The sequence below is a fragment of the Rutidosis leptorrhynchoides genome, chromosome 5 (genome assembly GCF_046630445.1).
Source record: "Rutidosis leptorrhynchoides isolate AG116_Rl617_1_P2 chromosome 5, CSIRO_AGI_Rlap_v1, whole genome shotgun sequence".
Taxonomy (NCBI): domain Eukaryota; kingdom Viridiplantae; phylum Streptophyta; class Magnoliopsida; order Asterales; family Asteraceae; genus Rutidosis; species Rutidosis leptorrhynchoides.
This window is the reverse complement of record NC_092337.1, coordinates 175,816,849-175,828,789: the sequence shown is the minus strand read 5'-3', so window position 1 is coordinate 175,828,789 and position 11,941 is coordinate 175,816,849. Positions and strand designations below refer to the sequence as shown.

The window sequence follows — 11,941 nt, the reverse complement described above, 5'->3', positions numbered from 1 at the left end:
ATGTCCATTTTAAGGTCGAAATTGGACCTTGAGATTGATTAAAGCGGGGTGTCATTCGGTGTCCATTTCAGTATCGATTTTAGTCGTGGACTAATAAGAAAATATAATACCTTTAAAAAAATAAAATAGTTGAAACCACCGTCAGGAGAGTGACGGTGGCCAACGACGTCGAGAACGACTAAGACCGACGATGGACAGATATCCATTTTTAACCACCGTTGGTGATGGACGGTGAAATTTACCACGGATACCCGATGCTCTTATAATGGTTTTGAGGACTCGCAAAAAGAACTCGAGAGTTATAGGATTCCTTTTGCATCAAACCTTTTTCTTTTTTTGTTGTTTCTTTTTTTAGTTTCTGTCACTATTTGCAAGTGTCCAATCATGGGGCACAAACGTTAATTCGTTATTTGTAAGTATCAGGTTCACAAGAAAGTCAAAATTGGTCAAAGAAACACAAACCTGACAGAACTCCAGAAATACATGGATTTATGTTCTTTCATAATTCATTGAAATCTCCCTTTAAAATCTTTGTAAACTAACACAGATGATGGACCATTTGATCATTAACCAGACACAACAAACATGGCAAAATAAGCATTGCCCTCTATAATTTAAGAAAAATCTCTCACTTTGTGAGTCTGGCCTCAAAAAAATTATTGGGGGAAGAGTACAACAAGATAGAAATTTCACGGGGCCGAAAACTGGCCGATTTAAGCAGCGGTTTTTTGTGGTTTATCGGGAAGGATATTATCGGGTAGGGTAAGTTCCACGGGTGTTTCACGAACCACGCCAATCATTGAATCGTATTCTTCGTCTTTTCGTGCAAACTTCTTGCGCAATGACTTCTCCAATTCGATCTCCTCGAAGCCCTTGGCGTTTTCAGCAGCATGAACCATGGCTAAGTTGGTGTAGTTGGTTGCCGATTGTGAGATGAAGGCTATTTCTTCTTCCATTAGCTTCCTCATGAACTTTGCTGGATTACCTCCCCATACCTATACACAGCAAAAAAAAAAAAAATAAAAATAAAAAAAAAAAAAAAAAAAAAATATATATATATATATATATATATATATATATATATATATATATATATATATATATATATATATATATATATATATATATATATATTCAATTAAAGTGACCGTCTTGAACGCATGCTACATCCAAAATCAATTTATTCATGCATCTCAAAAATTACGCAGATATCAGCCAACTCGGCCGAGAACTCAAGGAGTTCTCGGTTTTAAATCGCTGCCGAATTCTCGGGCCCCGACTTGGCCAAAAAATCGGTCAACGGCCAAAATCGGAAAAAAAAAATAGGACAAAATCGGTTAATAACTAAGAAAATCGGGAATAGACTCGGTTAACTGAGAGCTGTAATTTTTATTGAATTTTACTTTTATCACTTTGTACTTACAAACTAACCCTCTACTCTATTTATATCCACTTTTAACCCTTTATTTTAATTTAATTATTAATATTAATATTAATATTTTCATTAAATATAATACATTTTATACCATATGTTTTAAAATTTATTATTATTATTAATATTAATATAAAAGTGAACGTTAGTCAACATCCAAGTTCTTCCCCGAGAACTCCTGAGTTGCCGAAAACTCCCTCAAAAGTCTCTGCCGAGTTCTCCTCGAGAAGCGATTTCTTCAACCATGACCAACACATCTAAGAAGTATAATTTGCATGCAACAAGAATACCTAACTCCACAAATGTCAGATATGGGGGAGGGAAGGAGTATTGTGTATAATTATAATATATAATTAAATATTAAAATGTTTAAAATAAGAGTGTAATGGCGGGCCACGCAGACAAGTTTCGGCACAAACCCATTTTAACATGTTACCCAGTACGCCATATTTCTACCTCTAGCTAAACGAATGTCCTTTTTATCAAAAAGGAAATGATGGTAGAAATAAAAACAGCTATAACAGACGTTTTCAAAAGAGGCACTAGCAAGGTTGCAAAAATCACTACGCGGGGAGTACTCAGTTCGAAATTTTTTAGGAGTACTCGGAAACTCGAGAGTACTCGGATGTTGGCCACGTTTGACTTTGACCAAGTTTGACCGAGTACTCCCCCCAAGTTGCAAAAACCGAGTATTCACCGAGGAACTTCGAGTTCTGCAACACTGGGCACTAGAACAATACAAAACTTTATTAGTTATTCAACTACAAAATACTACCAACATAGTTTTGAGTGATGTAATAAGCACATGCACATCCACTAAGCTAAAGAGGAGAGTGAGAAGATGCAAACCTCTCCAAACGGAATTCTTGTATATTGCCGAACAAGGGCACCCGCAGCCACCATCGCATTTTTCTCAACATAAGCTCCATCAAGCAGTGTGGCACCCATCCCAACAAACGCCTCATCTTCAACCGTACATCCATGTAGAACAGCACCATGACCTGTTCACAGCTTTTTGACTAAAAAATTGTGTCTTTAACTGCAAATTATCTAATGCATGATTTAGACATTGTACACTAATGATGTACTCACCTATGGTAACATTGTTGCCTATCGTTGTTGGCAAAACATTCCCGCTTATATTGGATTTGGCTACATGAACAAGAGCATTGTCTTGAATGTTTGTTCCAGATCCAACGCTGATACTGTTCACATCACCTACATACAGAGCTCATTTTTAAATACTAGAGAAAAAAAGGGGGGATGTGTGCACACGTTTTTGAATTCTATATTTGGAATATATGAAACTTTTATATTAACTGATGTTCCAATTATTTTTGTCCGATTTCTACGTGAAGTTGCAGGATTTAACACTCAAAAAACTTGATTGTGGATGGTAGTCAATGAGGGAACAGGCAATGGATTCACGATTGTTCATTCTCTCGTATTCTATAATGTTGTTTACATCGAGCATCAAAAACCGTAAGATCTAATTCACACTTTACAGTCCATTCATGAAAGTAAATTAAACAAAGAAACAAAAAGCCTAGTGATGAGGCATGATTTACTATTGAACCACATTGATCGTCGGGGAAAATGATTACACTAATAGTAGATATGTATGCCTTTGAGATAAAGGACGCTTTACTAGTTTTCTTGCCCTGCACAAAAAATCAATGCACCATTGCCCATAATTTACTGACTAATAATAGATATGTATGTTTAGGTACGATCTAAATACTTAAATTACTGAAAAATTAGAGGATTCCAAGTAATTTCGTATTACTCAAATTCAGTGTTGCAAAAATAGCCCAGTCAGCCGAGTAGTCGGCCTTGGTGACTAGCCGGGCCCGATTTGAAGAATAATGATGAATAAGCCAGTCAACGGTCAAAAGGCGGTCAATGAGTCATTTTAATACTTTCTGAGTCAACAGCGGTCAAAAGGCGGTCAATGAGTCATCTTAATACTTTCTGAGTCAATGGTCAAAAGGCAGTCAATGAGTCATTTTAATACTTTCTAACAGCTTTAAATTTCAGACATCAAGTAAAACAGCAAAACACAGAATCAATGTGAATTAATACTGTTGGAAATAAGAGATAAAATTAAGGGAAGTTATATTTGTCAACAAATTAACACAAATAAGTTAGTCATGTTTCAGCTTACCTCTAAGAACACATCCATACCAAATAGACGAACCACGGCCCACTTGAACATCGCCAATGACTGAAGCACCGGGAGCCACAAATGCATCTTTGTCAACCACGGGCTCTTTGTCAAATAAATTCATCAGTGTCCTGTGCTTTGACACTAAAGAAATATTTTAGTTAAATTACAGAAATTAAATCGAAGTTAAGATTACAAGACAATACGAATAGCAATTGAGATTATAAAAAGTTAACATGAGTTACATAACAAATATATACGGAGTATCTAATAGTTAAGAAGGTGATAAACTCACAAGGATATGCCAACATTATTATCCAAGGGGTGAAATGAATTCATCTAGAGCATTTCGTAATAAAGTTGGGAGCAACTCGACCAAGTTATTTACATATACCCACCCAATAAACAGTGTACTAATAAGCTTAAGTTCAATCAAAAAGCTCAAACTGACATATTTTACTTATCTTTAATAACCAATGTATCAATAGCTCAGTGGTACCCGGTACCTTTGAAGCGCTGGGACCCACCATGTGGAAGCTTGGACCTAAAACAGGCGCAGGTTCAATCCCCACTGGCCGCAAGAATTTACAACTCTTGTGGCAGTAGGATGATGATTGCTCCTGTCACATGTGTGGGGACCCGGTGGAGATAATTTTCCGGTATCCGACTCTTTCGGGGTGGATCTGATGGGTTTCCAAAGGAAACACAGGGTCGGGTGTCCCTGCCAAATACAGTATACACCTTTTGGACCTACTTATCTTTAATAAGTTATAATATACAATATAAACAAACAGCAAGCCAAGGTCAAAACTTTGCCAATATATCATTCCCTTAATGATCATAAGACATTTAACTCATATCACGAACATCAAACCTCGCAATAAACAATGCAATTAAGATACCCAAACCTCAGTTCAATAAAAAAAAAAAAAAAAAAAAACATCATTTGAATTCCAGCCCTAAATTAATTTAACTTCTATTAGACATTTCAACAAGCACATAGAGTTCAATACGTGAAGAAAAAGGATTACAAGAAATGGGCATCCAATTAAAAGTAAAAAAAGAAGTAAAGTTTACCTTGTTCTTCAAATAGGTGACTGCCTTGAAGACTGCAGCCGACACGGTCAACTGCTTGACCGGCAGCACGTATCCAAGATCCGACGACGTAAATTGATCTACCTAAAGTACCCATTTTTATGTATCAACGCAATAACCCTAATTTTTGAGCGGGTATAGGTTGATGTTTGTGATCAGGGAGGCGTTTCTTATGCTGAGGTGTTGATGACAAAGGTGCGCGTTGAGCATCAAATTGGGGGAAAATAATAACCGAGTTAAAAATGAGTTGTCTCGAGTTCTTACCAAGGTCATTAGAGTAAGTTTATTTTGATAAAATTTTAAAAAATTTAGGCTACTCAATAGTCATATAGTCGTATGTTATTTTTCCCCAACTTAAGCTATATATCTATATCTATACATATATATATATATAAACCAAAAAGTTTTTCTTTATCGTGGTTGAAAGTTATTTATGAATTATTATATATATAGATTATATATATATATATATGTATGTATATATATAAACCAAAAAGTTTTTTTTTATTGTGGTTGAAAGTTATTTATAGATTGTTATATGTATAGATTATATATATTATTTACAATTATTATTATTATATTAATTATATTAAAAATATAATATTAAATGTACTACAATATTACTCCGTATATGTTAATTTGGAAGGTAAACAATACTAATTTTCAGTTACGTTCAATTGAACTAAAACACAAATTTTTTCCATATGAAGCTTTGGATTTAAAAGTTCTGTTCCTTGATATTAGTATTTGTATTGTATATTCCATTTAAAATCCAGTTCAAAGAATCAAATTACTTGATATCTAGATATTTAGATTAAATTCAGAATGAATGGAGGAGATGAACTAAATTAAATATTAAGAATTTTTTGTCAATGTTAGATGATAAAATTTGTTAACACCAATCGCTCTTATTTATTGAGAATAGATTTATATTAATCAATATTGTTTAATTATTAGTGAATTATTAACCTAATAATTGCACTTAGGCAAATTAAACCTGCAGTTAACAAAATGTAATTTAATAATTATATTATATATATTTATATTTATATTACATAATATTATATACTCCGTATTAAAAAAATATTAAACATGAAAAATAAAAATAAAAATGTAAAGCGTTAAATTACTAACATCATTTTTAAAATTTATGAACACTACAGTCTTTTAAACTCAAAAGAAATTTTAACATTTGTCAACATCACGGGCTCTTAAATTCCAAATTTTTTTTAACATGTGTCAACACCACAGGCTCCTAAATAATTCTTATATTTTTTCTATTTTCTTAGTATATGAATGCAAATTATATTTTTTGCACGGTTTTCTATACACCCGTGCAACGCACGGGCTCAAAAACCTATATATATATATATATATATATATATATATATATATATATATATATATATATATATATATAAAACCAAAAGTTTTTTGTTGATTGTGGTTGGAAGTTATTTATGGATAGTTATATGTATAGATTATATACATTATTTACAATTATTATATATAAAACTCCGTATAGGATAATATCCGTAAAAATAATTGTATAGAAATACATTGTTGTAAGAAATAGGCCACATTAGCTATTACACTTATCCAAGCTTAAATTTATATTTACTAATTCAATACAATAATAACTCGAATAATTTAGTTGAGTAACTTTTAAAGACATGACGGACCAAAAAAAACATGAACATAAATGGATGAATAAAGATATACAAAAAGTATTATAATACCTACGTCCCACCATAGGTGTCTTTGTTCAAAAAAAAAAATTGTATATAATAATTCTAAAATATTTTACCACCGTCCAACGTACGGACTCTAAAACTAACACAACGGGCTCTTAAACTCAAAAGTATAATGAAAAAGATATTAATTGTGACAAATAAAAAAATTTGTAAACCTTAAATTACTAACACCGCTTTTAAAATTTATCAACATCACAGGCTCTTAAACTCAAAAGAATTTTTAAAATTTGTCAACACCACAGACTCTTAATTAATTCTTATACTTAATCTATTTTTTTAGTATCACTATTTACATAATCTATTTTTTTAGTATCGCTATTCACAAACCAATATGAACTTCAAATTATATTTTTTTGCACGGTTTTTTACACACTCGTGCAACGCACGAGCTCAAAAACCTAGTATATATATATATTAAAAAATATTCATAAACTCTCGAATGATGTATCAATGTAAACTGACTAAATTTGTTAACCAAAAGTTTTTGTGCTCCTTTTGACTTCTGTTTACTATTTTTAGATTTGAGAAATTTAACACTAATATGAGAAAAGTAAAAATGAGGAAAACTTGATAATCATCTAGTGAATGTTTTCTCAAAATCTCAGAGGCTAACTCAAAATTTTAATCAAGTTATGATATGTTTTCGTAAAATTCTTATTGAGATCGATTGATTTCTAAAATTTGGTTATGTGTTTGTGAAATCCATGAATGCGTTTATGTTTAGAATAATCTACAACAGCTAACTGCAAATTTTGATAAGTTTTGATCAAGTTTTGAGGTGTTTTCGATTTGCACTACCATAAGCCGCCATGGACCAACATAGCTTCCGCTGAATTTTGTTGTTGAACATGAAGATGAAGATAACCGGTTTAGCAGGTAGCATGTTACCTTTTGTATACATCGATAAATTTTTTGAACGTATGTAATATACATTGAAATTTTTTGAGTATATAGCCTACATTGGAACAAAAACAATTATATGACTATTGAGTAGTATAAAGCCAATTCTTAATTATACGGAGTAAATGTTGGGAGAAAATAAATGTGTTACATTGTTAAAAACTAGATAAATACAGGTCGCACGTTGTTGCGACTAAATCCTGGTCGTTAATAGGGTGTTTATATATATATTTACAATTGTAATTAATTAATACTTATATACTAAAACTGGTGGCCGATTACATCGTTTCAGTTATATCAAATTAGGCCGCACGTTGTTGCGACTAAATCCTGGTCGTTAATAAGGTATATATATATATATATATATATATATATATATATATATATATATATATATATATATATATATATATATATATATATATATATATATATATATATATATATATATATATATATATATATATTTACAATTGTAATTAATTTTTCTTAATTGACAATAACGATTACACGTTGTTGTGTTTAATTTTTTTATATTACGTTATATTTATATTTGTTAGAAATACATTAATAATTTCATTTTGTAAATAGAAATATTTTTAAAAAAACATTCAACGTATATCCGTTAACCTGATTAATCCAACATATATGTATATGAGTCGATAAGTAAAATGGATATGGATCGATGAATTATATTTAAATAGATATTAATATGAAAAAATAAACAGACATATGTGATCACCCGATCTATTACCATCCCTAATTGTGATATTCAAAATCGTTTATCCATTTTAGAATTGACGGGTAAAAGGGGTCACCGCGCGTTGCTGTAGAAAATCGTTTGCAAGAGTAGAATTTAGTGTATACTTTATTCATTAATTTTTAATTTTAATAGTTAGCAATTATTATAATAATCATATCAACGATTGTCACAAAAACTTATGTTTTTCATTAAGCTATTTTATTCGTATTGAATTTAATTTTAAAACAATCTGATTAAACTGTTTGTATATAGAAAATGAGATATATTATTTGGAAAATAAAAGATAAAAAAATACTTTAATTCTATTTATTTTAAGATGTATCAAATTAATTGTAATATAGTTAGCACATAACTCCTAGCTAAAAATGCTACAGAATAAAAATACTCCTATTTATTAATCAAATCTACATAATCTAATAAATCTCTAAAATGATGATGTTATCATTATACTTAATTTTTATAATGACGATGTCATAACTGAATATTAATTTAATTTAAAAAATAACACAACATCTTTTATAAAGGAAATATTAATCTCTCCTAAATTGTAATTTTATTTTTCTAAAAAAATTTAAAAGGCATTTATTATTATTATTAAAAATATAAATATAAATACTCAACTTTGAGCGAACTTTATGTTTGTAAAATCAACGACAAATTTCTTAGTCATAATCCGTAGTTTTACGGGGCAATGAACTAAATGACTTTAACATTTACATTCACTTAATACGTAAAACATATCATTAAACTGTTTCGTTTAAACAAACCCGTGTTTTCACGGGTCATTTCACTAGTATAAAAAATAAATATTTAATAATAGATTAAAACCTGAAAGATATACATAGATATCCGTATCTGAATTTTTATACACAAATATTACTCCCTACTTTACATGTTCAAACATTGTACTGCATGTCTTTATTTTTATGGAGTATATAATAATAATTGCAGTTAAAAGTAGCTAGCTACCGCTTAATATTACTCCGTATAGATTTAGCAACCATCTAGGCTTTAACCGTTCGAGGTTGGTTTATGGTTTATGAACTTGAGTTATTGATTGTTTAATTTTGCTGTTTTTGATCACTTTGTATTTTGCTCTATCCGTTCGAGCAGGGGCGGATCTATGTTATCGTGAGTGGTGGCACGTGACACCACTGGATTTCATCAAAATACTAGTATTTAGTGTACTTTTAGGTGGGTTTACAGCATGGCGGATCTAGTGTTCTTTCAGTGCTACCAGTGGAATAATTGAGGGCACCATAAATTTTATTTACGTTTGTAATCTATCTATACTATATTATAAAAGGCTAATATGATGACATCATTAAATTGCCATTTCCCTTCTTAAAAAAAATTAAAAACAAAATGAAAAAATCTTAAGCCACGTAGATGATGTCATAAAAAATAATATTTTAATTAAACAATAATCTTAAATATTATATATTTGAAGTTTTTTTTATGAACTTTGGGAAATTCAAAAAAGGTCTTTACTCTTTTATCCGTAAACCATACTACTTTTACTTTTGCAGGCTTCAAAAAACCCTAGACAAAAAGCACGCCTCCTCTTTCTCTTCACTTCTCACCTTGAGCAGTATCTTCGTCAGGTAATTTGAATCTTGATTTTTTTTTCTTCTCCTCGTCATCTTCGTCATCTTCATCCGACAAATAACAAAGTTTTGATGGGTCAATTTAAAATGCAGGAACTTATTTGATGGGTCATTTCATCTTCTTTGTCTCTATTTCAAATATATGGATCTTCATGTCTTCGTTTTTCATATGCTATTTTTAGAGTTCTTTAATTCAATCTAAACTTCTTTCAATAATAATAAAGCTTAGTATAAAGTTAGATTGTTTGAATTGTGTATGTAAGTCTTTTTATCCCATTTGAATTGTGTATGCAAGTCTTTTTATCTCATGATTCTGTATAGATATTATTATGGTGTAATTAAAAGTACATCTGTCAAAATCATTTCATGATTAAAAAATTGTTATGTTCATGTATTTTGTTACATCAAGAAGGTCAGTTTATTTGTCAAATGACATTCTTGCTTTCTTATAAAAACATCCATGTTGCATTGAAATAATCCACGTTTCATGATAAATTAACTTGGGGCTAAGATTATGTTTGTTTAATGAATACTCATATGATGCATACCAAGTGTTTGATCAAATGTTTAAGTAAAAATTTCATTTGATATCAACACTTATAAGGTTAGCATTTACATGTTTATAATTCTTAATTGTTTTCTGACTTCTTTTTTCCATACTTTTATTTAGGTTATGAATTTGTTTTTCTTTCTTTTGATTTGGATCATGGTTTCTAGATCGACTACATTTTGTGGCTACGGTGTAAGGTTTGTGCTTATTGTTTTAGGTTTGTATTTATAGTTTTAAGTATAAATTTTAATGTCTCTATTTGTGTTAAATGAACTTAGGTAACTTTGAAGGTGAAGCTCCCTGTCAAAATCTTACTTCCATACTGATTTGTTTGTTCAACTGAGTTAGAAATATTTTATTAAAGTGGCTAAAAGATGTCATAGTATTTGCACATTATTATTTTTTGAATATGCATACTCATGATTTGTAGATATTCTGCCAACTACACAGGATCCTTTAAGAGGCGATAAAGACGAGTTATTCGATTGTAGAGTTATTCAATTTTTGCTTTTTATGCATACTCATGATTTGTAGATATTCTGCCAACTACATATTTGTTACTAATCATTATTCAGATAGTTTCATAGATTGAGAGTCGAATGTTTGGATTGAGTAGCAATATGGGTGAGTATGATTAAGTTATTTATTTCTTGATCGTGCTTACATTGCAGAAAAACCTTGGTTATCGATCGAGATGGATGGTTGAGCAATGACAAAATGGATCGAGGCAGCTTATGATTATACATTAAGGTATAATCTTGGTATGATTATACATTAAGGTATAATCTTGCTTCTTTTAGCCACACCATTTATTTTTGCTTAATTTTAGTGTTTTATAATTTAAAAGATTTATACATATGTTAATCAGTAGTCTATTTGATGAGGTTGGTGAGTAGGTTTAGAAGTTCTATTCCATTAAATTGATCTTTTGACATTCTCCAGACACTTTCTACATAATGTTGGTGGATGTCATGTTCATTTTTAGGGACGTGTTGATCCTTAGATTATTCTAATGATTGTTTATGGACTTGGTGATAATGTCTCGTGTTTTTGTGAGTCAAGTGAGTTAATTAACTCTATTAAGATGTTCACCCGTATGTTTTTGTGGCTAAACGAGTGGATCAAGCGAGTTTGATAATTGTTGCCTTTTAGTTTGTTATTAACTTTTGTTATGGATTGCTAATTTGTTAGTCTGATTGCAGAATGTGGCTAAACCAAGCTGAGATAACACCACAGGATTGGTATTGTGGTTAAATTAAAGTTGAGGAAATTCTATAAAGTACTTCATGACTGGTACATATAGCAGCAGTTTAGCATATGAACATTCAATAAATTTAATTAAATGCAAAGGATGGTCAAATCTTTGTGCATAAAAGGCACCTTATTGTAGCAATTTATCATGTTAGTTTTATAATTGTAAAGAAAATATATGTTTTATTATACTAATTTTATTAATATTAATTACTAGTAATTAATAATTAGTCTTTTATATATTTTTCTTGAAAAAAACCCGTGATTCCACGGAAGTACGAGTGCCACAAGAACAAATGTTGCAACAATTTGCTTCATTTTTTTTTCTTCTAAGAGTTGTGTTTCAACTGACAAATATATGTAGGAGGATTTGGTGCGAGAATGGGCCGGGGATTATTTATAGTGAGAAAAAAGTTGGTAAATTA

The 11,941-nt window shown here is 30.4% G+C and overlaps 1 protein-coding gene and 1 long non-coding RNA gene across 2 annotated transcripts; one reads left to right on the top strand and one right to left on the bottom strand.

Annotated features, from left to right (window-relative positions):
• Positions 1–435: 435 nt before the first annotated feature.
• Positions 436–4,874, bottom strand: LOC139847442 (gamma carbonic anhydrase 2, mitochondrial-like). The gene is made up of 5 exons (XM_071837115.1): positions 4,674–4,874; positions 3,597–3,740; positions 2,525–2,650; positions 2,282–2,433; positions 436–995 (listed from the first exon to the last, which is right to left on the bottom strand). The coding sequence occupies exons 1-5, from the start codon at positions 4,786–4,788 to the stop codon at positions 714–716; spliced, it is 819 nt and encodes a 272-aa protein (XP_071693216.1). The 5' UTR covers positions 4,789–4,874; the 3' UTR covers positions 436–713.
• Positions 4,875–9,593: 4,719 nt separating this feature from the next.
• LOC139850477 (uncharacterized) lies at positions 9,594–11,728 on the top strand. The gene is made up of 4 exons (XR_011760046.1): positions 9,594–9,712; positions 10,386–10,462; positions 10,937–11,044; positions 11,468–11,728. It is a non-coding gene; the product is annotated as an uncharacterized lncRNA (long non-coding RNA).
• The last annotated feature ends 213 nt before the right edge of the window (positions 11,729–11,941 follow it).